We start from the raw sequence: 27,914 nt of genomic DNA on the forward strand, positions 1-27,914 counted from the left end.
TGAAAGTCTTTGCTTCACAACACACAGCACGCCGCAACTGAAACTAGTCTTTTACTTAGGAACCCACTGTTATTTTCCACACAACTTTCTGGTACAAAGCAAAGTTACACAAGTCTACAGTCTGTCTCCATTAAGACCTGTCTGTGTCTCACTTTGCTTCTTTTCCTAAGAAGCCACTGCTACTATAAAGGAAGAATTTTATCATTAAAAATGAAGTTGCTATTTTACCATCATAATAAAAACAAACCCATAAAGAAACTGGTTTGGGCTACCCCAGAACATGCTAACATCATGAACTATATTACAGAGTGGAGTTAAAGTCATTTCTTCCCTCAATATCATTAAAACAGCATCCTAGTCTTCAATATTCTTGCTCCATTGCTGTTTATAGAGTGTTGATATTTTTCCTTTAAACACAAGATTAATCTTATAACATCAACACATCAGAAGTCAATGAAATGAAAATAATAAATGCATTTCCAGTTGTTATAAAAAGGATTAATAGTTTGGATTTGGGCATTAGACATGTATACACTTAAATAATAAGCTGCTTCATGTCTGTATAAAGTCAATGAGCATATTTTGGTACTCAGTAACTCTGGAAACAAAGCCACTTAATTTAGAGGGATTTAGATATTGAACTTTAGATGAAAAACTTCAGCTGTAAACCCCTTTCTCATTAAAGCAGTGAAGTGTTTGCTTCATTTTAAGCACATGTTTAAATTAAACTTGAGTGCATAAAGTTTAACACACAGGGCAAGTATCTAAGGCTTGTACTTCATTGTGCATATTCAGTATCTGTAATAAACAGAATTAGTCTAATCCTATAACAAAGATATTGGCTTTGGTATCACCGTCCTTTAAAGCTAATTTACAATAATATAACTTCAGTGGAGTTATTCCAGATTTACTCCAGTGTAACTGAGAAGTCAGGTGCAGCATTAATAAGAGCAAAAATCCAGAGATTGAAACAGTTTGGAAATGCTCTGATAGGGCTTTTGCGGTCTTCAGCAAGTGCTCAGTCCCTCTGTGTGCTTTCCCCTTCTACCTGCCCCCATACATCCCTGCCTCATTTCCCTGCTCCCACTCCAAAGCCAAAGAGAAGACTCCACGAGTGTTGTAAGAACACAGGGAGAGTACCCCGTCCTAATGTAATTGTGGCTATCATTCTCCCTGCCTAAAAGTTTGACATTGCAACCCCCACTTTTCCAGGGAGAGGGGAAAAAGGCAGAGATCCAGTACCTCCATCCTGTAGATAGAGTACAGCCTAAATCATAAAATACAGTATAAATCATAAAGGACAATACATGGAAGCGAACATAAAGGCATTAGCAATTAGCAGCTGATGACTTAACTAAAGGTATTGATGCAGATGTCCAGTGAGGGACTGTAAATCTGATTTCTCAGGCACTGTTGCTTTTACTCTGGTAATATTAACTTATTCTTTTATTTAAAATGAATTCCTTAATGTGTTACTAATTTATAATAGTGTATTTTAATGAATATAGGCATTGTACAAGAAAGGTGAATTAATGTTGCCTCGGGAATATTACCAATTGGCATCCTACTGTAATGTACAAGCCTGAAGATTTTATACGTGCCATATTAGCAGACAGTTGAAGGGATTTTTTCCTTAATATGCTGTAGCATATGAATTCGAAGTAAGAGTTTTCTCATTCAGTTCTTTGGAAATTTCTGTAATGCATTATTGACCTTTCAGCTTAACAGAATCCAAGTTCTCAATCACAAATGAGAGTAAAGTCCAACTCCCGACTCATAAACAGTGGCCAAAGAGATATCAACTTGTGCCTACACTGAATGTACATTTCCAAATGACAGCGCTGATGTCAACCCCAGTGCAAGGCCATGTGGACTGCAAGGTAATCTTTTTATTCAATCTTTCCCACTGACTTCATGCAATACTGATTGCAAGGATTACTTTACCCTATGCCAGCTAAAAATAGTAAAAATTAAATCACTTGCAAGGCCTGTCACAGTTTTAGAAGATCACATGCCTTTCTTCAGTGTCAACATATCAAAAAGAAGTCAAGCTTTCTTCTAAAGCTTTTTAACATAGATAAAGCTGGGAGCAGTTGAATGAAAACGCTCATAGTTGTAGTACACTATGTAGGTGTGAAGGCCTGTTTTTATTGTAGGTCCTGACTTGGGAAATCTGGAGTTTGTAAGCATCCCTTGTTTCTACCTTAAGTCCCATTTTACACCCGAAAATGTATAAATGTTTGTGCAGTTCAGGAAGGGTCATGTAGCTGTTCTTACAACTATGTCCATCTATGGAGGCAATGCTTTTTACGTGGGGATATTATTTATACCTGAAGTATTTGGAATCAGACATAGTTTATCAAAATTCTTGGGATTTGCAGAAACTTTACCTTTTCCTTTGGCTTTTGATTCTGAAAAAAGAAAAAAAATGTATGTGGGAGCATGCAGTTCTTTAGCAGCAAGGCAAGGACCTGACAGCACTGTGAGACCTTGTCTCCAACTCCATGCATCTGCTTTCATGGAAGTGATTATTTATCAGAGGAATTTTTTTCACCTAAACTGCAGCTCACTCTTAACTATGTCAGATCTGTATGCAAATGTAGCCATGGAAAATGGGCAGATGCACAGGGAGCCCCTTTCTGATGAGGCAACATAGCCACATGCCAGGTTAGAAACTCCCTTTTATGGTCAGAGGCATGATCACCTGTGAGGCTCCGGCTTGTGAAACACCTGGGGACAGGCATGAGCTCAGAGGGGTTCAGTATGTGCTAGTAAGCCTGCTATGTTGGGGGAGCCTCTTCCTCACCAGCAAAGCTGTGCCTTTGTAAAGTAAGAAAGAAAAGAATTCATAAGGTAGGAGAGACCATGCAGGAGGATGTGCAGCCATGCAGTGCAGCAATTAGAGCTTACTCCATGGAGAGGGGAATCCTGGGCTCCCAGGCTGATTAGGGATCACGCAAAAGCACAGCAATGAATCCTGGAGCCCCAGGATCTTCCCTTCTTCCCTTCCCTCTCCTAAGGGGTATGAAAACGTGCATCAGAGCACTCAGCCCCTGTGCTTCACCAGACCAAGGGAGGCTTCTCTGGGGAGAAATTAAATTTTTACACCAATTTGAACAATGATTTCTTCTTCTAACTGTTCAGCTACACTAACTGGCATATATATGTCTTTTCTCTTCTGTGCTGCAAGATAAACCTTCAGATCTTTTACTTTAACCTTTAACCTTAACTTCAGTGCTTCACCATTAACATTTGTCAGCCAGAATATCCTCTTATATCCCACCAGCCAGCCTAGGATGCACATTCCCATTCAGAGGGCCTGGGGCATTTATTCTGCATATATGATTTGGTTATATTTAAAAAATAAATCTGAATATTATTCCTTACTGAGGGACTCTACTCCATGGAACTATTTAAAAAATGTAGCTGCTGTTGTTTCTAGTGACTGTTGTTTCCTAATATGAAGAGTTGGCCGAAGTACAGCTTAAAAGCTTTGTCATCCTTTTAATAACTTGGTTTCAGTATTAAAAACTACCCCTCTGGTATTACAATGGGCCCAACCACTGTGACAGGTTCCTGTGCAGGTTCACGGAACTTGTAATTCTTGTTCCTTTTTCTGGGTTTGCTCAGTCACACTTTCCCTGCTCCTTTAGGGATCCAAGGAGTTTACAGCTCTTTGACTCATCGATAAGTAATAGTGGTGCTTTCTGGAGAGTGCTACAGCTACATCTTGCCACTCACTGCCACTGTGCTGGCACGAGGATCTGGGAGTGGAAGAGTTAACCTGACCTACCAAGCCTCATACAGTCCACTGACTATTATCCGCTGCTGCTGTTTCACGTGGGCACCAGTGACACAGCCAGGAGCAGTCTGAGGACTATCAAGAAGGACTACAGAGCCCTGGGAGCGGCAGAAAGGGACTCAGGAGTGCAGGTAGTTTTTTCATCAATCCTGCCGGTCAAAGGGAAGGGCTTTGAAAGGGCCAGTCGAATCTGGCAAGTCAACAAATGGTTACGGGACTGGTGCCACAGCCAGGGGTTCGGCTACTTAGACCATGGGACTCGCTTTGAGAAACCTGGTCTCCTGGGGGCTGACGGGGTCCATCTGTCAGAGGAGGGGAAGAGCATCTTCAGTCATAGGCTTGCCAAGCTGGTGAAGGGGGCTTTAAAGTAGAGATGCCGGGGGAGGGGAACCTCAATCCATCCCACTCCTACCAGTTTGATGCCAGGGCCAGCAATAGATGCCCAGAGCCTGGAGAAGGATCACAGGTCAGCAGGAGAGCACCTGAAGAGCAGCACAAAGGAACTCCAGCCAGTAAGACAGCTTCATCGGGGGCCCAACTTAAATGCCTCTATGCAAACGCACATAGCATGGGGAATAAACAAGAGGAGTTAGAGACATGTGCACGCCTGCAGGGCTACGACCTTATTGGCATCACGGAGACATGGTGGGATGGCTCCTATGATTGGAGTGCTGGGATGGAGGGATACAGGCTCTTTAGGAAGGACAGGCAGGGGAGACGAGGAGGGGGTGTCGCCCTCTATGTCAATGACCAGCTGGACTGCATGGAGCTCTGCCTGGGGATGGATGAGGAGCCGACCGAGAGCTTATGGGTCAGAACTGAAGGGAAGGCAGGGACAGGTGACATTACGGTGGGGGTCTGCTACAGGCCACCTGACCAGGAAGACCAAGCGGATGAGGCCCTCTATAGACAGATAGGAGCAGCCTCACGCTCACAAGCCCTGGTCCTCATGGGGGACTTGAACCACCCCGACATCTGTTGGAGGGACAACACGGCAGGGCATAAGCAATCCGGGAGGTTCCTGGAATGCGTCGATGATAACTTCCTTCTCCAAGTGATAGAGGAGCCAACGAGGAGAGGTGCTATGCTGGACCTTGTTCTCGCCAACAAGGAGGGGCTGGTGGGGAATGTGAAGCTCAAGGGCAGCCTGGGCTGCAGTGACCACGAAATGGTGGAGTTCAAGATCCTTAGGGCACCGAGGAGGGCACACAGCAAGCTCACTACCCTGGACTTCAGGAGAGCAGGCTTTGGCCTCTTCAGGGATCTGCTTGACAGAGTGCCATGGGACAAAGCCCTGGAGGGAAGAGGGGCCCAAGAAAGCTGGGTAACAGTCAAGGATCACCTCCTTCAAGCTCAGGAGCGATGCATCCCAACAAAGAGGAAGTCAGGCAAAAACACCAGGAGGCCTGCATGGATGAACAAGGAGCTCCTGGACAAACTCAAACACAAAAAGGAAGCCTACAGAGGGTGGAAGCAAGGACAGGTAGCCTGGGAGGAATACAGAGAAATTGTCCGAGCAGCCAGGGATCAGGTTAGGAAAGCTAAAGCCCTGATAGAATTAAATCTGGCCAGGGACATCAAGGGCAACAAGAAAAGATTCTGTAGGTACGTCGGGGAAAAAAGGAAGACAAGGGAAAATGTGGGCCCTCTCCGGAATGAAACGGGAGACCTGGTTACCCGGGATACGGAGAAGGCGGAGGCACTCAATGACTTTTTTGCCTCTGTCTTCACCGGCAAGTGCTCGAGCCTCACCGCCCAAGCTGCAGAAGGCAAAGGCGGGGACTGGGAGAATGAAGAGCTGCCCACTGTGGGAGAACATCAGGTGCGAGACCATCTAAGGCACCTGAAGGTGCACAAGTCCATGGGACCCGATGAGATGCATCCACGGGTCCTGAAGGAACTGGCAGATGAAGTTGCTAAGCCACTATCCATCGTATTTGAGAAGTCGTGGCAGTCTGGTGAAGTTCCCACTGACTGGAAAAGGGGAAACATTGCACCCATTTTTAAAAAGGGAAAAAAGGAAGACCCGGGGAACTACAGGCCAGTCAGTCTCACCTCTGTGCCTGGGAAGGTCATGGAGCAGATCCTCCTGGAAGCTATGCTAAGGCACATGGAGGACAGGGAGGTGATTTGAGACAGCCAGCATGGCTTCACCAAGGGCAAGTCCTGCCTGACTAACCTAGTGGCCTTCTAGGATGGAGTGACTACATCAGTGGACACGGGAAGGGCTACAGATGTCGTCTATCTGGACCTCTGTAAGGCCTTTGACACGGTCCCCCCCAACATCCTTCTCTCTAAACTGGAGAGGTATGGATTTGATGGGTGGACTGTCCGGTAAAGGGTGAGGAATTGGTTGGATGGTCGCATCCAGAGGGTAGGTAGTGGTCAACGTCTCAATGTCTAGATGGAGGTTGGTGATGAGTGGTGTCCCTCAGGGGCCCCTATTGGGACCGGTACTGTTTAATATCTCCATCAATGACATATAGACAGTGGGATCGAGTGCACCCTCAGCAAGTTTGCAGATGACACCAAGCTGAGTGGTGCGGTCGACATGCCTGAGGGACAGGATGCCATCCAGCAGGACCTGGACAAGCTGGAGAAGTGGGCCTGTGTGAACCTCATGAGGTTCAACAAGGCCAAGTGCAAGGTCCTGCACCTGGGTCAGGGCAACCCCTGGTATCAATACAGGCTGGGGGATGAAGGGATTGAGAGCAGCCCTGCCGAGAAGGACTTGGGGGTACTGGTGGAAGAAAAGCTGGACATGAGCCAGCAATGTGCGCTCGCAGCCCAGAAGGCCAATTGTATGCTGGGCTGCATCAAAAGAAGCGTGGCCAGCAGGTCGAGGGAGGTGATTCTGCCCCTCTACTCTGCTCTGGTGAGACCCCACCTGGAGTACTGCATCCAGCTCTGGAGCCCTCAGCACAGGAAAGATGTGGACCTGTTGGAGCGGGTCCAGAAGAGGGCCACAAAAATGATCAGGGGGATGGAACACCTCTCCTATGAAGGAAGGCTGAGGGAGTTGGGGTTGTTCAGCCTAGAGAAGAGAAGGCTTTGGGGAGACCTTATTGCAGCCTATCAGTACTTAAAGGGGGCTTATAAGAACGACGGGGACAAACTTTTTAGCAGGGCCTGTTGCGACAGGACAAGGGGGAATGGCTTTAAACTAAAGGGGGGTAGATTTAGACTAGATCTAAGGAAGAAATTTTTTACACTGAGGGTGGTGAAGCACTGGAACAGGTTGCCCAGAGAGGTGGTGGATGCCCCATCCCTGGAAACATTCAAGGTCAGGTTGGATGGGGCTCTGAGCAACCTGATCTAGTTGAAGATGTCCCTGCCCACGGCAGGGGGGTTGGACTAGATGACCTTTAGAGGTCCCTTCCAACCCAAACTATTCTATGATTCTGTTCTATGATTCTATGAAAATAGAAGACACAAAGAGGAGGGTTTGAGAGACACATACAACACAAAAAGGATCAAAGCAGTGATAGCAGCACAAGAGATTACACAGGACTTTAAAAATACCTTACATTTTCAGCATTGACATGCATGGCTAGATCTAAATAAGTACATAGGTAGGATTTAGATGCTTGATTTTGTGCTTAAGTTCCAAAATTACATACTCAACATCATCACTGCTACTTTAACATCATCACTGCTACTTAAACCTGAATATCTATCAGCACACGTAGCTGCTATTGCTCAAGATAGCTGACATCTCCAGTACCATCTTAATTTCAATCAGTTTCACTTCTGTTCATATCTGTGGATAGTTCCACATTCCTCTGCTTCCCTCAGCTGTGACACCCTAATCAAGGACATCCTCAGAAAACCAGGCTGAAGACAGACAGCAAGTCTAATGACAAGCATTTCCTGGAGCTAGGGCTTAAAACCCATGTCTCTCTACTCCCAGATGTGTGAGCTAATCCATAAACTGATCTTCTTTTGCACTCCCAATTAATATTTAATTATTCCATGCAAAACAAAACACCTTCAAAAGGAGACACTGCAACCATCCCACCTCAGAGTATTTTATAGCCAGGATACTTTCCTGGAAGATAGGAGACACTTATTAGAGCTCCCTCAGGCAGAGGAAGGAACTGAATGCAAGCCTGCTGTTTTTTAACAAAAAAGGCTATATGGCTAATTTCAGGAAAGGGATCCTGAGTTGAAGGAGACTATGGTATCCCAGTCCCAGACAACGACACTGCTTAAGGCACTCTCTCATCTGAAGTCCTTTTCAAGATCTATCCCAAGCAGCTCTCCATTCAGCTTGTTGGGATTTGCCATATAACTCTCCTTTTCAGAGAGGCTGCCCATGCAACTAACCTGAATGATGTTAATTCACTAACACCTAGCATCTAGGCACTGCAAAGCTCAAAGCTGCAGCACCTGTGCTTTTCTTTGTGAGTGTGGTGCCCAGCGAGTTAGAGAAGAGATCCAGAAGTGAGGTGTCACTGCCAGAGTGGGGAAATATGTTGATGACTTGGGTGGCAGCACAATTCTGGGTGGACACTAGGCAATAGAGTTTAAAAGTGAGCAGCCCAGACTGAGAGCAGTTAACGTAATCCAACAGAAAGTCACGAGGAAACAGCATGAAGAAAACCTTTTGGATATACAAACGGTGAAGTTCAGAGGGAAGAAAGTGCACCTACAAAACAAGTCTTCTCCAATTCTACTTCTCCACATGCCCCTGCTGTGTTCCTCTGTTCCATCATTTCCAGTCTTATCACCAAACCTTCCACAATTTGTATGCCACACCAGCTGTCTTCTTGAAAGCTACCATCTTTCCACAGCCTTACAGATAATATTCCTTCTCTCATCACACTAATAAAATTAACATGATTAACCATTAATCGTTAAAATAAACCATTCTATGTGAATCTCTCTCCCTGAACACATATAAAATTATTTTAGATTATTTGTAACTCAGATTGTAACTTCCCCTAATTAGGGATACTGGGTTACATTCTCAGTTGTGATATGAATCGGTACATTTCCAAGAAACTATCTGATATATATCACATGAGTATCTCACTTGTCTAATTGATATGCATTAGGACATTATGCAGGGATGCTTTCCACATGGCATACATGTCCATGAACTGAGTGATAGATCACACACATTCCTTCCAGATTTGAGATGTCAGAGAGGGTGTCCCATAACACTGCTATACTTGCACCTGTTCAGGTAGGTGTGGTTGAAGCATTACTGCAATAAGCATATTACAGATATACATGCAGGAAGAAATTACAAACCAGATGGCATAAACCTTTGAGATTTCCATAGGCCATTATCATCCAACAAGAAGCATTGCTCCTTTGCACTGTTTTCCTTTTTCTTTCTTGTCAGCATGCCTCAAGGGGTCTCCCACAGCACAGAAATACTTGGCACAAAACAATACATCCTGAGCTAGCATTTTTCTGAGAACTGCCCAATCATTTCCAGGATTAGATAATACATGTCATGCATATGAAAGTCAGATGGGAAGCACACGGACACTTCATTTACCATACTAAAACAAATAGTCCTAACATGTAATCCTTCACATGACATGGTGGCAGCTTTAATCTTCCTTTCTTCCTCCTCAGATCAGATAAGGACTGCAGCCACTCCACTTCCTAAATCCATCCTCAAGTTCTTAAATAATTCTTTCAACTGAAACCAAATAAAAAACCACAACAACAACAAACCACCTGTGAAGCACTGCAGAGTCACTGTAGAGCACTTAAGTTTTTTCTTGCTACGTAACTAGGAAAGAATCACATAGAGTTCCTTGAAAATGTATGATCACAGGTAATTACTCATACTGAGTGCGATTTGAGCTTTCATCATAATACCAAAACTGTTACAGCTACATCCAGAAGCTGTAGCAACTGAATGTTTAGTCAAGAATACTTATGTTATCTAAATGTCTCATCTGAAACATGCATGCATGTAAAATCCAGCTACAATTTAGCGATATACATACTGAAATTATATAGAAAAGAGCAGCGACAATGCCAAGGTACATAAACCAAGGTTTATCTTGTGAAAAGTTAGATTCCTGTTGACATGTGGAAGTTCAGTCTGTTGCAGTCAAAAGGTGTGTTTGCAAGTCTAACATTTATAATTACATAAACATTTCCCCACCCTTAATGTCAAACACACTGAATGCCTTTCTGACAGTGAGAGGCTTTCCAGCTGGTAAAGAAAACAGCATCAGGAATTCAATTTGTACATTATTTCAAACTATTATCTACATTTCTAAAGATAATGAGGTTCTTTTTTGTTCCAGTCTGCTACTCTACCACAGCCAGATGCTATAATAATGGATAGGATATATAAATACCAGACATATGTATGAAGATTCACTTATAAACTGCTCAAAAATATTACTAAGTTAATACATACCTGTAATAAATGGTGAACTGTTTATTATAGAATGCAGTGGTTCAAAGTTTACTTATGCCTATTTAAAGTATATTAATTGCTAACACATACATTCTCCATCTGTGACAAGCTTACAGTCTCAATTAACCAGACATTAGCCCTTTGCAAACTGCTTACCAGTGAAACAGTATAAAGTTCAAACTAAATACATTAAATCAACTATAAATGGGTCTGTCTCCTCCAGACAAAGCTATTTCCACTTTGGAAGGCAACACAGTCAACTGGGATTGTAAGGGACGGGCAAGTAACAATTCTAGCACCCTTTGTGTGACTTTGGAAAAGGTGCCCCAGGTTCCTCCACCTTTGTCTGTCTCATGTTTAGACAACAGCAATCTTGGATCAGTACTCAGGCCTGGAATCATCCAATGTAAGTAAGATACCTAACCAAAGTGCCTGCCCCGAGAGATTAATTGCGTAGGTTTCTCGTATAATCGGTGGAGAGCATGACATAAATCTTCTACTGATCCATATAAAAGCTTTTCTGTATTCCTTTGATCGTGTAGAATATGGGTTTAAAAATGGAATCAAGGTAATTGGTTATACCTGTATTGCTCCAAAATAAAGAATTTAGATACATTATTCATCCCTGATACAGTCTCCCTATTTTTCCAATAAATAGAAAACAATAATGTGTCATTTCTGAATGCAGATTCAAAACTAGAAGAGGGGAAAAAGGCTAGAACACAGAGGGATACAGCTAGATTTGACTCACAGGCCTACCTGACTCAGACATATATTTAAAAAAAAAAAGAAAAAACAAAGTCCCATACACCACAGGGAAAACTTCAAGTGATATTAACGCCAAGCACAAACTAGCCACAGAAGCATTTCCATGGACATGATTGACACTAACCATATTCATAGGTTTCTTAAAGGAGTACTGCATTTTATTTTATTTTTTGTCAGAGCAAACAATACAGAAGTTCAAAATTAAAATATGCAGCATAGTACTTATTATATTAGACTTCTAAGTTAGATGAATAAAATGCTAAATATTATTTGCTGTTATGTTATTATTATTCAGTTAGGTGGCTTATCAATGGCTGTGTTGAAAATTTCACGTGCCAGCTGCAAGATCCACAGAGGCCCAAAGTAGCCTGAAGTGCAGACCCATACTTAGTTTTCCTTGTGGGACTCTCAGAGCACACCCTTGCCTTTTCTTTCCACAGTCAGTGGACCAAACCATTCTTTCCAGAAATCAGGTATAAAGGCTAATATCCATGAGGAGCTGTACATGGCTGAGACACTGCTTTGAATGGAAACAAATTCTGAGTAATAGGGTTTCATCTAACCATGGCAACAGAATAGCTGTGGATCCACACATCCCTTCTGTTATTCTTTCAAGGATTCGGTGGTCACTGCCCTCCCTCGTGCTCTCACATCAGAAGAGCTTCTGCTGCACTTCAGGACTGACAGCCACAGAAGTTTACCAGCAGGAATGCTCCCTGACGAATGCTTTAAAATAAAATATCAGAGAATACAAGAACTCACAAAGAGTATCCCCATAGTCACCACACACTATCAGTATAGCAGAGAACAGATGCAGGCGGGTACTATCGTGAGAGTCCACAAACATATATTCTCCTTAACATCAGCTGCTGTAGCAGTGGGTACAGTGGCAGAAGGAAGGGTGATAGATACCACCACTAGAAGAACCACTCCCAACTTTGTACCAGGCTTATAAGTGGTGTGTGTCTCACTACCACAGCTAAGATACCCTTGCCCTAGAGTAAAGAGTTAAGAACAGGCACAATTGCATCAGTCTAGATCTCAAAGAGTTTTTAAGCAACTACAAGCAAGCCAAATACTTTTCAACTAGAGTGATTCTATGCATTCGGCATAAGAAATGTTTCATGTTGTATCTACTTTACTAACTGACAAATGAAAGTCAAGTAGCTCTTAAGCATCAGGCTGATAATGCAGCTGTTCTCAGCATAAGCAAACTGCAGTAATTCTTAAAGGGCAAATGAAGCACTTGGTAGCAGGACAGAAATGGGACTACTGTTGAATTTGGCTGCCTTTTTCAGTTCCAGCCTAAGAACATACTGTAGCCTAACAATATGTTTCTGCATTTGTTAATCTGATGAGGTCAGTCGGTTGAAGTTAATTTTTATTGCTCTATCTCAAATAAAAGGAAATGGGAATCATTAAGTTACCTTTCCTGATCATTCCTTCAACACACCTAGCTTCCTAGAGGATAAACTACCCTCTGCTGGAATAACAGAGAATTTACAGGCAAGAAAACATTTCCTTAACAACTTTGCAGACCTTCTTAAAAGCATTAAATTGCAAATATAGTTTGTCTTTTGCTGCAGGCTTACTAAAGCTGGGGTTTATTCCAATGATTTTGCAGCCAGTGTCCTCTTAGTGAAAGATAACTGACTCACCTAATACATGACATTCCCACAAAATTAGCCTTTCTTCAATGAGCGTAAGTAGATTTTTCTAAGAACCAAGCTGCTGATTTACAGATAGTTATCCAGTAGCTTGTTGGTTTGTATTATTTTTCTTGGTCCTGGAATCTTTCAGAATTCAAAGCTTAATGTGATAAAATTCACCCCATGCAAGATTTGATTACATACAGTGGTTACATAGTGTACAAAAACTTCCTGAATAATTGTAATGGCAAGCATTTATAAAAAGGAAAAAATCTTTCCCAAAGAGCCCAGCCTCAGCATTTATTAGGAGAATTCTTCCACCAGGCAATGAAAGAGCCATTGCATTGCACTAGTAATTGTTAATCCATCCTGACAGCTAGAAACACTTTCAAGCCCAGCCCCATAGTGGGCAGGATGGTACAAGAAGAAACTTCTATTAAACTTTCAACTGATCGTAACTCACATATAGCCTCAAATCACATGCCCAACCCAGCCTTCATGCTGCAGAGGTAGCATACAAGCTCAGCATATACTATAAAGGATTCTGCCCTCTTTCCAAAGATGGTCCAGGTACTTTCACAGAAGAAAACAGACTTCACCTCAAAATTACTGACAATCTTCTTGGAGTGCTTCACAAGGACAGAAACAGAGAACACAATTTGTACAGAGATAGCAGATTTTCCAGAGAAACTTCAGTTTATTTTACAAGGAGGTGTTGAGAAAAACCAAAGCCAAGTATGACAACAAAGAAAGGAATGCTACAAAACCATATCATGAGTTAAGCCACTTCCATGACTGTTAATCTGACTGCAAAAATCACAGGTCCACTGATTTCATCACAGGTGCCTTTGGTACACAGCTTTTAACACTTGATAAAAGTTTCAACTTTCAAACAGAAATGCATAGCTTCAGTTCTTTCTTCAAAGCTACAGAATATGGCTGTTTAACACGCTCCCGGATCCCATTATCACACCTCAAGAAAAAAAAAGAAGAAAGCCTGCCACTTTGTTGAAATTTCTGGCACACAGATACTGTCACAGAATTACAGTCAAGATCCTTGGAAAGAGTCTTCATATCTGTCATGGAAAATCTGCAGAACAACTAGACATGAATAGGACCTGCCAAATAACTACTTCCTGTGCAATGCTGGGTTGTTTCTGCTTCCACCACAGCCATCAATTATCATACCTCTTCACAACAAAATGAACCATCCCACACACACCCAACTGCAGAAAACAAAAACAATACAAAAATTTCCAATTACTAATATTTACAAAGTATATTCCAACATTCCCTGCAAAACTAATCCAGCATATGTTCTAAAAGATATTTGTTTACTTCAGTGAAGGTGCGACAGCCCAAAAGGAATTTAATTTATAATATTTTTTCTGCATAGGGTCTGACTTAGCTGTCTACTTGTAGCTCATCAGGTAAGACCTGAAATAGCCAAAATTTTATTTTAATTTTATAATAAGAAAATATGTTGACAGCTAATTATTAGTGCTCTTCTATGAACTTCCCTTTTATGTTGTTGGCCTCTGAAAGACAAGTAAGAACTGCCAAACTCAAAAAAAAAAAAAAAAATCAGAAACAACAGTATATGGCTATAAGCAACAGTTGAGGAAGAAGCTAATGAGTTGAAAAAAAATAATTTAAAAGTATTTTAACTGTTAATGCAGACTTTATAACTGCTAAAATAGAACTACGTACCACTGCAGTGACAAATGTTATTACAGAGGAAAAAGTCATTCAGTGTACTATAAAGATTAACAGCATCATTTAAACAGGAAAAAAAACCCCAAACTTCAGTAGCATGATTGACTAATACGGAACACATGACTGGAGTAAATTATAGAGCTGTGTTTTTTGGCATGATAGTGTCCTACTGGAGTGCAGAGGTGCCTTGCATGCCAGCACACCATGAGATCCACTTGCAGTGGCAGTTTGCAGCTCTCCTAGACGGTCATGCAGTGAGAACAGCATGGGGGAGACTGCTCTCACTCCCCAGAGAATTCCCCCACCCAAGGAAATCCCCCATTCATCAAGCTGTTTTATCAGGTGCAACAGAAGTGTACCAGAAGTACTAGTAATATTACTAGTCATGCTAGTAATAACCAGAACTCTTAAAATAATTTAATATTGTTACTATCTGTGATGATTTTATATGAAAATATGTGGGCAGGAAAATATTATACATTTTAAAATATAAAAAGTTTTATCTACTTACAATGCTATTTCTATTCCAATTACATTACAGAATTTCCCAATTTATTTTAAACATTTTTTCAACTTACTCGTATATTTTTTCTTTTCTACTGATTAATTAAAGACTATTATGTAACATTTGGTTCAGTCTATTTCCATTGTCTATTAATAATGATTTTATTTTGGCATACGGACATAGTTTAGTAATATCCAACTTCTTGGGTTTTTTTTTCCTGAAAAAATTTATGTGTCAAAAGCATGATAGCTGAACAAAAATTAAGCAAAAAAGCAATAAGAAAGGTTTCCCATAGCCAAATTTCCCACTGAAGGAGAAAGGTTGAAAAACTGTTGAATAATTCAAGAATATTACTGAACCTCAAGTATTTAATGGGAGTTTAACATGCAAAACATTTTTCAGACCTGCAGCATGTTAAGAGCTCAGTCCAAAGTTTCCAAAATTGGCTGTATATCCACTTTTACTGCCCGACTTACAAAGGCACTGAACACAGCTCCTCTGGAAATGGAGCTCATAGGAGCACCTCCAGAAAATAGCCGTCAATTTACATGCCTACATGGGCATTTTGGTGTCAAAATTACAAACAGTTAAACACAGCAGGGAGACCTTTGTGTCGTTTATTTGTCTATGTTCCAGCTGCCCCTAAGCAATGCCGGTAAGGTTTTGGAACCATCAGCTGGCTAAAGGAGCTTTATAAGGAATATCACGTGGCAGCTGAGACATGCTGAATAAATATGAGCTTCTTACCACACCACAGAAGGAAGAAAGAAAAAAAAAAAGTCAAATATTTTAATTTAAATCTCTTTCACCAGGCTAAAAATATGACCACAGTTAGTTATATAGCTCAACTAATCAAGCTATCATAGTTCACTCATGTATGTGAGTATTAATCTTCTAACAACTCTAACAGCATTAAAATACTCTGAGGCAAGTAAAAGTTTATCCTAATCATTTTCAGTGTCCACGTTTTTCTGATCTAGCACTTTTTAAACAAACTGGTTTTTTTTTTCCATACATTATTATCACTCCAAAGCTTCTGGTTTTTCTTCATGATATTTTGACTTGTCACCTAAGTGGTTTCCACACAAACAGAACTTCTTCAGTGGTTACTCAATGCTACAATGTGTGATATTACTGCTATGACAGCATGACTACTCATGTTGCAAGTGGAATTTCTTCAGTTTTTCAGTTCCACTTTAAGTCTCTGCTCTGAAGACTAAGTCTTTTATGTGATTATGCTTTTCATCTTGACTAGGAGTTCTAGGTATCAGAACCATTAGTTCAAAGGGAAACTCCTAAAACTTACTAAATTTTTCTAATAACTAAAAATTTTACACAGCAGATAGATACAGTAAGATCACATGCAATCTGTCCCACAATTCTGTGACTGATTTCTATCATATTCTCTAATTAAAGAACTAACACTATTTTACAAAACCGATCTTACTATCCTTGCACTCAAAACTATACTTCTGTTGTTTCTCCATTGATTTCCCTGGCTTCCCTGCATTTTTAGTTCTTTAGATGTATCCATTATAAGACAGACCTTATAGAACAAAAAATAGCATTCACTCCTTCACATACACACACGTGTATACGTATCCACAGAAGGACTTGAGCAGCCTCTACCATAGATTGAGACTTCTCAAGACACGCAATCTGTTATGAGATGGTCAAAATACCTCATGAGACTGGATCTGTGGATAAGAAGAAAACCTGGGAAAAAAGCAGAAAAAAAGCAGCAACACAGAAACACAAATCATTTCCTCTGCCCTTAGTCATTAAAAACCTTTGCACCATTTCAGGGAAGCAAGGTAATTCTTTTCCCATACTAGTAATGACTGCTGCACCTGTGTTCACTTAATCCCACATCTAATACCAGAGCACCAAAGTCTCAGTGTAGGAAAGAAGGACTATTGAGAAAGCATGTGCAATTACACAGCCTGAATTCAGAGCTTGCTGTGTACCTGGGTCAACTTTCCTGGAACACCCGGAAAACTGTTTAAGAGATAAGAAAAAACAATCTTTGTGCTGTGCTTTCTTTTGAAAGTATTTTGAAGTGCCTATAATTTGCTTCTGACAATTAGGCAAACCTAATTGAGCCACCTCTACTCCCACATGTAGCTCTGTGCTTGTGACAGAATGATTTTCCGATTTTGTAAAAGATAAAGAGCTGTCAATACTAGCAAAACATAAAAAAAAAGTTCTGTTTATTTTCTCTGAGCAGACCACCACCGCTACTATAGCTTCTTTATCTCTATATGTGTTATTTCAAAACCAACTATTTTTTCTAAAACTGAATTTTGTTTCCAAAGCAGTTAGATAACAACACTAAAAAGCTGAATGATCAGATTAAAAATTGGGTTTTTTTCTTCATGTTTGTTCATACAGCATTAAAAACTGAAACTCTTCATTCTCTTTCATATATTTTGTTCTGTCAGTATTTTTGCTGTCAGCATGTCATGACATTATCATGACTTTACAGAATGCTAATAAGTCCACGGGCATCACCATCGCAGGCTTAAAAAGAGAGGGGGGGGAGGATAGTAAGATTGAAGAAAGATCAGACTTTTATAATACATTTTGCCTTAATGTCAGAGAAGAGGTTCCTGTAAGGATATAAGTTTCATGCTTTGGGGCACAGGTTTTGTGTCCTTTGTAGCAACTGATGTCATCTAATGTAAGAGAAAAGACATTAGACCAGCCAGATCCGGTTGTCTAATCCAGCATGACAGTGTGAAGGCTTCATTCCTGACCCAACAGTATCAGCACTAGTCACTAGTACTGTTCCCCTCCAACAGAAACACCGATGCATGTACCTGTCGTGGTGATAGGTTTTTGTGGACTCCACAACCACCACCAGTTGCATGAAAGCCAGCAAGCAGGCATCAGATAAAAGCAATTGCTGTCCCTCCATCAGCCCAGCTGAAAACTGAACTATAATCATGAGGCTTTGACAGCAAGTATAATCCTATTTCTAATTCCCTACTTTATCATCTCACAGTCAAGACAAAACCAGTTCTTGAAGCAAATATATAAACACTTCCCTTGAACGTACATACACCCTTCCTGTGTTTAGCAACATAACTAACAGAGGCCAGATATAAGCAGTATATAGCTGCCACGTTCTGAGGGAAGATCTTTAGCAGTGGGAGACACCAGTTATGCTCACCTGATGCAAGAGCATCTGCTGCCAGTCGTCATGTTTTGTGGTATCACCTCGCTGCACCTGTGTTTATCTTTTTGCTAAACTGCCCAGCTGCAATCTCTCTCAGCTGCTACTCGTGAATAAGCAGCTGGTGAAATGGCTCTGGCATATCAGACCCTTCCTTTCACAGGGCACAGAGGCAGCACAAGCTCACCTCCTTGCGCGAGGGCGTGTCCTGCAGTGCGTGAGCTCTGTTCCAGGGCTCTGCACAGACATATGCTGGGTTGCTGCGCCTGACCTGTGCTAAGCCAGCCGCTAGCTCCTCGGTAAACAGAGCTCCGTCAGGGCGCCCATCCAGCAGCAATGCCCTTTAGGGGAAGGTGCGAGGAGCCCTCACTTCCATCCATTACAACCGAAGGACGGGCCGAGGGGGCACACGAGGCGTTTCGGCCGCAGGGAGCTCTGTGTGGAAGAAGACCGCCAAGTGGGGGCTGCGTGGGCAGGTGTCCCCGCCCGGGCCGGTGCCCCCCGTTCCCCTCATCCCCGTCCCGCCAATGGCCGCCCGCTTCTCCCTGCTGGCGCCTCGCCTCGCACCGCAGGCAGTCCCGAGCAGAGGTGCCCGCGCCCGGCCCCGCGCAACCTGCCCTCCCCGGCGCGGCCAATGGGGCGAGAGGGCGGGGAGGAGCTGCCCTCGCCCCCTCCGCGGCGAAACTCGGCGGGAGCGCCCCGCCGCGCCGGCTGGCGGGAGGGGATAAGCGGCTGCCACCGCGCTCTGGTACCTTCCCGCGCCGCCCCTGTGGGCACCTGGAGCTGCCGCCCTAGAGCCGCGCTGAGCCATCCCCGGCGTCGGTGCGAGAGGCAGTGAGGCGATATAGGCGGACAGGCGCCGCGCTCCGCTCAGCTCAGCTCAGCTCCGCGCTCGGGCTGCCCCGGCCACCGCCATCCCCCTCCGGGTTGAGCGGCGAAGCGCTGCGGTCTGCGCGGAGAGAGCAGCGGCAGGAAAAGACAGCCCTCGGCTCTCCCGGCTGCGGTCGGTCGCTGTCGGACGGCACCCCGCTTCGGCTCTTTTTTAGGATTTTTTTTTTTTCTTTTTTTAACTAAAATACACGACTTTTTTTTTTTTCCCCTCATTTGAATTTTTATTTTCACGCTAGACTACACCCTCCCATCCCCTATTCTGCCTTTGCCTTTTATTTTCGGACCCACTCTCGCCTTCGCTCGACTCCCCAGCGGCAGCATGGGCATCATGTCCTTCGACCCCACCATTGTGCCACCTGCAAACAGCTCCACCAGTGGGGCCGAGGGCAGGAAGCCCCCCACCATCCCCACTGTCATGTTCATATTTGGCATGGTGGGCAACCTCATAGCCATCATGGTGCTCTGCAAGTCCAGGAAGGAGCAGAAGGAGACCACTTTCTACATGCTGGTCTGTAGGCTGGCGGTCACTGATCTCTTGGGGACCTGCCTGGTGAGTCCGGTCGCTATTGCCACTTACCTGCAGAATAGCTGGCCAGGAGGACCGGCGCTGTGTGAGTACAGCTCCTTCATCCTCCTCTTCTTTGGACTCTCTGGCCTCAGCATTATCTGTGCCATATCTATAGAAAGGTACCTGGCCATCAACCGTGCCTATTTCTACAACCATTATGTAGACAAGAAGCTGGCAGGGCTCACGCTCTTTGCCATCTATGCTTCCAACGTGTTGTTCTGTGCCCTCCCCAGCATGGGGCTTGGCAAATCTACCTTGCAGTACCCTTACACTTGGTGTTTCATAGACTGGCGAGCAAAGGAGGCCACCCATGCAGCATATTCCTACATGTACACTGGCTTCAGCTCCTTCCTGATCATGGTCACTGTGATCTGCAACATCCTGGTGTGCATGGCCCTAATTCACATGCACCACCAGTTCATGCGATGCACGTCCTTGGGGACAGACACCACCTCCAGCCGTTTATCTGACTTTTGCAGATACCGGAGCTTCCGTCAGATGGCTGGAGCAGAGATCCAGATGGTTATTCTGCTTATTGCCACTTGGTGGTGGTCATCTGCTCTATTCCTCTGGTGGTGAGTAACGTTGTACAACCCTTCTTTTCCATCATCCGCATTGCTAAGTCTTTTCTATTCCTAGTCTGTGCCTGTAGGACAGAACCCTATTTAGCTGGTGCTGCAAACTGTTATAATAATTTAAATGCAGTTAGCATGCATACATGGTGAGAGAAAGTTGTACTGATTTATATTTACAAGAAAAGAAACACGCTTATCCCAAGTCCTGGGCTCCTTTGGTTAAAATACAGCACCAAAAATTCTTAATAATTTTTCCACTGTTTAACTGGAATCTACACAGCAAAAATCTTATTGAGAGCTAAAGGCACTTTAAAGTTCACTTCCAAAATGAATTTGTGATGAGCGAGGTTTGGGTCTAGCCTGCACTTCTGGATGTTTATTGTGTTTTTAAAATGTGCTTGCTGTTGCTGAAGGGTACAGCAGTTCTTGATATGCGGAAGGAGGAGAGAGTTCTGTTCACATGGTACCAGCAATGCACAGAATGCTTCACACCCAAAACCTGAGCTGAGCTTCCCCTCCTGAAGGATTCACTGTCTTTGGGGTAGATCCCACACTCTTAACATCCCTCAAGCAACTCCCCAGTGTGGGAGGAGTAAACTCAGCGGAACTACTCATTAGTATAATTTTCAGTTAAATGAGAGTTGGAGGAATCTGGCCCACATAAAACTAGAGATCATACCAAAATGTCGGACAACATTACCACTAACCATTTGCTAATTTTCTGAAATGGCTGATACAATTATTGTCATTGAATTGAACATGCAGGATCCACTTATTTCTATTCTTCCACCTTATCTCCAAGGAAGACAAAAAAACCCCACCAGCTCAAGGCTCAGTTCTTGCTTGCCGCCCACCATAATAAAACTTGGCAAACTTCTCTTCTGGCTCAGAGACGTTAAACAAACAGCTGGCTTGCCTTATTTGCCACCTTCCAAAACACAGTGTAGGGAGCCAAGCAGTAGTTGTTAGACAAAAAGTGGGTTTAGAAGGATTGTTTTAAGGGGGTTTATTGTAGGTAGGGCAATCCCTCTGTTGTAGAGGGGTTACGATGTGTGTGAAATACAGCTGGCCAGCTGGGGACACGAAACAAATAATAGCATATACCGCAGTAAGGAAGTTTAGAGAAATACATATGAACAGGACTCAGAGAGGTCAGCGAATCCATCCTCCTGCTTCAGAGGAGGGTGTAATCACAAGGGTTGGGCCAGTTTTGCCACATTTCACTGGCTTCTGTTTATGTTAGTAGTGTGGCTTTGCTAGAGTACCAACGTGCTGGCTGTCACCAAAGGCCGTCTCCTGTCCTTCAGTGTTGTTACTTCGCATTGTGCCATGGCATAACTGAGCACAGTGCCATGTGTTTGCTTGTCATCTAAAGGAAGTCAAAACGTGCTGTTTGAGTTGCACGCAGGACGTCTCCGAGAGGTGCACGTGCGTTAGACCTAGGAACCACACACAACCTGCCCTGCAGTCCAGCACCAGAAACTTCATGGTTAAGCAGACTCGCCGCACCAGGAGGCATCAGGTCATAGAGTGGCCAAAACTCCAACAGTACCTGTGGATTGACAGTACTTAGTTTGATTAATCTAATATTATAACAGCTACTTCACAGAAGAACAATATTGTGTTTTCAAGAGATGCTGGTAGATGCAGAGAACAGGTTCTGGGAATTAAATACAATGTCGTAACACGATACAGGGTATCAACTCATGGACTTCAGCAGTTTCAGAAAAAAGCCAAAACCTTATCCTGTGGAGGAGCAGCTAGAGCAAGGCTGAGAAGTCTGAATGTAAAATGCAAAATTAAATTGTTCGTATCCATTTGGAGCTAGGGAGTCTTTTACAGGGCCCAAAACTGAACACAGTATTCGAGGTGTGGCCTCACCAGTGCTGAGTACAAAGGGACGATCACTTCCCTAGTCCTGCTGGCCACACTATTTCTGATACAGGCCAGGATGCCGTTGGCCTTCTTGGCCGCCTGGGCACACTGCCGGCTCATGTTCAGCCGGCTGTCAACCAACACCCCCAGGTCCTTTTCCGCCAGGCAGCTTTCCAGCCACTCTTCCTCAAGCCTATAGCATTGCATGGGGTTGTTATGACCCAAGTGCAGGACCCGGCACTTGGCCTTGTTGAATCTCATACAGTTGGCCTCGGCCCATCGATCCAGCCTGTCCAGGTCCCTCTGCAGAGCCTTCCTACCCTCGAGCAGATCAACACTCCCGCCCAACTTGGTGTCGTCTGCAAACTTCCTGAGGGTGCACTCGATCCCCTCGTCCAGATCATTGATAAAGATATTGAACAGAACTGGCCCCAAAACTGAGCCCTGGGGAACACCGCTCGTGACCGGCCGCCAACTGGATTTAACTCCATTCACCACAACTCTTTGGGCCCTGCCATCCAGCCAGTATGTAACCCAGCGAAGAGTACGCCCGTCCAAGCCACGAGCAGCCAGTTTCTCCAGGAGAATACTGTGGGAAATGGTGTCAAAGGCTTTACTAAATCCAGGTAGACAACATCCACAGCCTTTCCCTCATCCACTAAGCGGGTCACCTGGTCATAGAAGGAGATCAGGTTAGTCAAGCAGGACGTGCCTTTCCTAAACCCATGCTGACTGGGCCTGATCACCTGGTTGTCCTGTACGTGCTGTGTGATGGCACTCAGGATGATCTGCTCCATAACCTTCCCCAGCACCGAGGTCAGACTGACAGGCCTGTAGGTCCCTGGCTCCTCCTTCTGGTCCTTCTTGTAGATGGGCATCACATTTGCTAACCTCCAGTCAACTGGGCCCTCCCTGGTTAGCCAGGACTGCTGATAAATGATGGAAAGTGGCTTGGTGAGCACTTCCGCCAGCTTCCTCAGTACCCTTGGGTGGATCCCATCCGGCCCCATAGACTTGTGTGTGTGTCTAAGTGGTGTAGCAGGTCGCTAACCATTTCCCCTTGGGTTATGGGGGCTTCATCCTGCTCCCCGTCCCTGTCTTCCAGCTCAGCGGGCTGGGTACCCTGAGGATAACTGGTCTGACTATTAAAGACTGAGGCAAAGAAGGCATTAAGTACCTCAGCCTTTTCCTCATCCTTTGTCACTATGTTTCCCCCCGCATCCAATAAAGGATGGAGATTCTCCTTAGCCCTCCTTTTGTTGTTAATGTATTCATAGAAACATTTTTTATTGTCTTTTACAGCAGTAGCCAGATTAAGTTCTAGTTGGGCTTTGGCCCTTCCAATTTTCTCCCTGCATAGCCTCACAACATCCTTGTAGTCCTCCTGAGTTGCCTGCCCCTCCTTCCAAAGGGCATAAACTCTTTTTTTTTTTTTCCTGAGTTCCCGCCAAAGCTCTCTGTTCAGCCAGGCCGGTCTTCTTCCCCGCTGGCTCGTCTTTCAGCACATGGGGACAGCCTGCTCCTGCGCCTTTAAGATTTCCTTCTTGATGAATGTCCAGCCTTCCTGGACTCCTTTGCCCTTCAGGACTGCCTCCCAAGGGGAGATGCAAGGCAATATCCTTTATCATGCTACATCCTGCAGCAGAAGACTTGTAGCCAAAACAGGATACATCTCTTGCTGTTCTTGTAGATGATACATTAATAAATGCTGTTTCACCAGTATGTAAAGAAATGATAAAACTGACATTCCAACACAGATTATTTTTTACCATATTGCGATTAAGATGTAATCCAAGCAATAGGTCTGAATTGATAAATGCATTTGACATTTTTGGGGGCTTCTAATAAAAGACATGGGACCTTTCTGGGAAGTAGAAAGAGTTTTGTACAGTCCAAAGTTTTCACTAAATAGGTCCATTTTAGGAATCTTTTACCTATGTGTTGCATATCTGTCAAAAGGAAATAAAACATAGAGAGATAACATAAAGCAAGCTGCGTTGTGCAATTAGAGATTGTCCTTTTCAGTCACAGTCAGCACTTAAAGACATTTTTGTCTTTCCATAAAGTCTGCCAGGTAGATAGAGAAAGGTGAATTAGGTACCTCAATTTCAGATGCTGCTTATCAAAAGAACAAACCCACTATTAAATCACTGATGTGTAACTATAGCTCCAAGTTTAAAAAAAAAAAAATCCAACAGGTCTCCAAAGTTGGACTGTGTACTTCAGCTATCTTCAAAGTGTGCCTTCTGGTTCTGTGATCTGGATGAATTTATCAGCAAATACCCCTCCCTGTCATACCTCTAATCTTCCTGGTAATGACTGCATTTTGTAGTATGAGCTGCTAGAAGGCCTCCGCTCCCACAACACTGTCCTTTGGACTCCTGGCTCTCGGGGCAGGTACCTGTCCAATGATCAACTGGTCAAATACATAGACCAGCATTTACATACTTTCAGGGTGTATTCCTCTGCATAAGGAAATCTCAGTACAGAAAAAAAAAAGAAGCATTTGAAAAAAAATGTTGTTATGGCACAGGTTAAATCCCCTAGGGAAATTTGACCTTTATATATTTATGACCTTTTATCAGTTTTGGAGGGGAAAAAAAAATCTCACACAAATGGCCAAGTAGATATTTCAAGAACAGAGTTTAGCCGATGCCAAAGTTGCATCAACTTATTTTTCAGCCTTCCAGGTTCAGGAATCCGGACTGCTGCATTTCAGGTTCAGTGCCTGTGTCACTAAGAGCAGCTTTACTTGCACAAGCTTATAAATTGAGTCACAAAACTTTTCCCCACCTGCAAAGTTAATCACTGGTTGCACATTTCCATTTGCTAGCCGCCTCTGGGATGCAGCAGCTGCCCATCAGCGCAGGGTAGGTGGCAGAGCTGCTGGCACTGTGGCTTTGAGGCAGGATGCTGTGACCGTGAGACATCCGTGTCACCTGGCGGTGCGCTCAGGAAAGATGTAGTCAAGTCAGATGAGAGACTGGCTTTCCTGCACCCTGCCACCAGCAAATGGCAAGAGATTTTAATTAAGTGCATTTTTAAAGAATCAATGAATACCAGCAAAACTGTATATATTTAAAAATTTTGGCCTCTGGAGGGACTGGTCTTCTCTCAGCCAGTGATACATGGAATCATGTAGTGATGGACATCGGATAGGAGGCTAATATAAAATAAATAATGAAAAAATTCAAAGCAAGTAAAGCTTAATAAAAGAAAAAAAACATAAAAATAAGTTCAATATGCATAGGAATAGTCTTTGAAGTACTTCAGTTGCATGTTTGGCTTAACAGAAAAATAAGCTCAATAAATTAGTTGTCAAAAAGACATCTGCAGTGTTAGAAATCATTAGGAAAGTAACTGAGAATAAAACTGATCATTATATTGCTGTGTAAATTCAAGATTTTCCCATATTTTGAATTCTCTGGGCAGGTTTTGTTACCCATAAACCTAGAGAAAAGTACCGAGAAAGAAAATATAGGCAATCATCGATTTGACAATCATTGGTTTGAGAGCGACTGTATGCATAGGACTTCTGTAGAGGGACTCTACATTATTTTACTTCATACCTCATTGATAGCTTTGGAGTACATTCAAGCTCTGAATTCTGACAAACAGAATGTCACCACATTGCCCTGCTGCAGGAAAATTTCTCCAAACAGAATTGTGAAATTTTTCACCAGACTTGGATGGCTTCACATGCAGAACTTCTAATAAAAATGACTTAAGAGGGCTGTTCTAGTTTGGCTCCAGTTTATTTAAATGCTTGTCTGCCTCCTTGTCTGTAATCTTCTCCTAGCTAGGCAAGACTTGATTCATTTCAGGAGTCAAGGCCGAGAGTTTAAAAACCTCATAATTTTGCTACTAGATTTTTACTGTATCAGATAAGATAATTAAGGGATTTATTTTTACTGACTTACCTTAAGGAATCTGAAGAAAACAGCATCTTCAATTATCAGTTCTTTTCAGTGGCTTTCCTAGGCCTTCCTATAATTGGACACTGCGTAGGTCTTGCTAAAATGGAGAGCAGCTATTTGAGACTGATCAACATAAACTCATATGATATCATTCTCCTTAGTGACACTGGAAAGATAAAAATTTATATCAAAGAATTGGACTGTGCCTTACTCACAGTAGCATTTACAAAAGTGGCCCCTAAACCTGGATAGGGACTAGGTTACTGTTTTTTTCTCTTGGATTCAAAGGAAGAACCCAAAGGAGACATTTCTGTGTAGAAGACAGGATCCTAATTAGTCTTAAATTTCACGCATGATAAACTAAAAGTGCTAATTAAATAGTCACTTCATGCAGCAGCTTCAACATCTTCAATTCTTGACCACTTTATCAGTATTTTTATGCTTTTGTAAGTAGAACCAAAATGCTGGCTCATGTAGGAGAAAGCAAAGCACTGCAGTCCAGTGCTGGAATCATCTAATCATTTTGACCTATTAAAAATCTCCTAGCTAGGGGACTTTTCCTTTTCTTTTTTTTTTTCATTTCTTTTTTCCAAACCATGCTGCAACAAGCAAACAGTTGATGATATACAAACAATTCCAGTAAGGACAGGTGTCAGCAAAATGCATTTCTAAACTTTGGAATCGACAGCTCTGGACTTGTTTCCAGAGTCTAGTATACTTGGATTATAATCTGGGTTTCAGTTTGTTTCTAAACAAACAATTATTAGACCTTTGCTAGAGGAACTGATTGGCCAGGTCTCCTCAGTCAGATATCTCTTTGCAGGTAGCATAAGACTTGAGGTATAACAAGAAAGCAGGATACAGGTCTACATCCTGTGTTCTATCAATTAATAAGTTTTAAAAACAATAGCCAAAAGTTGAAGGTTCAAGGATTAATTATGAGGGGAAGGAGAGAGAAAGAGCCATTCCTTTCCTACCTGTAACAAAAGTCAATTTACAGCAGATTCATCTCTCTGATTTTTTTTTTTTGCCATTTCCAAAAATAAACTCACGGCTGCCAATCCGAGATGCCTGGCTTTGCCAGCCTCTTCTCTTGTTGTAGCTTGCATTGCAAATCTAGATCTCTGCTTTGAAATGTAAACTTCGATTTCCTGGTGTAATTGTGTAATTGTGTCTTTCTCTTCCCTCATCTCCTTGGGTAGGTCCGTGTCTTTGTGAACCAGCTGTACCAGCCAGAATCAGTGAGGGATGTGAGGCAAAACCCTGACCTGCAAGCCATCTGCATTGCCTCGGTGAACCCCATTTTGGACCCATGGGTCTACATCCTCCTCCGCAAGACTGTGCTCAGCAAAGCCATCGAGAAGATCAAATGCCTCTTCTGCCGAATTGGAGGGGCTCGGAGGCAGCACTCGGGGCAATTTCAACTGCATGGATGGTCACAGGACCTCCTCTGCCATATCAAGTCAGTCACCCTCCTTCATCTCTCGTGAGCTGAGGGAGATCAGCAGCACCTTGCAAACACTGCTTTATCCTCCAGAGTTAAGTGAAAGCAGCACTGGGGGTCACATGCTGCTTCCAGGCCCCAGTGCAAGTTTGGCTCAGTCTGACACATCAGTAAGGACACTGCGTAGCTCGGAGACCTCAGACTCTTCACAGGGGCAGGACTCTGAGAGCATCTTCCTGGTGAATGAAATCAGGTCTGGTGGTGGGGCCAGCTCTACATCCAAGGGCAGCCCTCTCCAGTTCACCTTCCCCACAGAGACACTGAATTTATCAGAAAAGTGTATATAGCAGTGAAAGGCATCAACCCTGGTGATCCTTCCCAGTACGTTGGAAAAACTGGTGCAATAGATAGGTGTTCTACCTATTCAAGGGGAGAGGGGTTCAGCTGTGCTCCAAAGGGCTATTTTTCTCTTGCCACGTGATGGATACATTTCTTTTAGACTACTGAGGACTGTGTGGAACAGACACTGTGCTTGGGCCCTGCCATCAGAAATTGTACAAGACAGGTCTAATGGGACTGGAAACATGAACTGCCTTGTCTTGTTCTGGGAGGTGAGGTACTGGGTGGTGAGGTACTCA

At 43.3% G+C, this 27,914-nt stretch overlaps 1 protein-coding gene across 1 annotated transcript; it reads left to right on the plus strand.

Moving 5' to 3' along the window:
* The first annotated feature begins 19,225 nt into the window (after positions 1–19,225).
* On the plus strand, positions 19,226–27,623 carry LOC143172268 (prostaglandin E2 receptor EP4 subtype-like). Its single transcript, XM_076361490.1, is given in 4 exon segments — positions 19,226–20,006; positions 20,009–20,040; positions 27,035–27,246; positions 27,248–27,623. Coding segments are annotated over 4 exon segments (1,401 nt in total).
* The last annotated feature ends 291 nt before the right edge of the window (positions 27,624–27,914 follow it).

The sequence above is a fragment of the Aptenodytes patagonicus genome, chromosome W, assembly GCF_965638725.1.
Source record: "Aptenodytes patagonicus chromosome W, bAptPat1.pri.cur, whole genome shotgun sequence".
In the NCBI taxonomy this organism is placed as follows: Eukaryota; Metazoa; Chordata; class Aves; order Sphenisciformes; family Spheniscidae; genus Aptenodytes; species Aptenodytes patagonicus.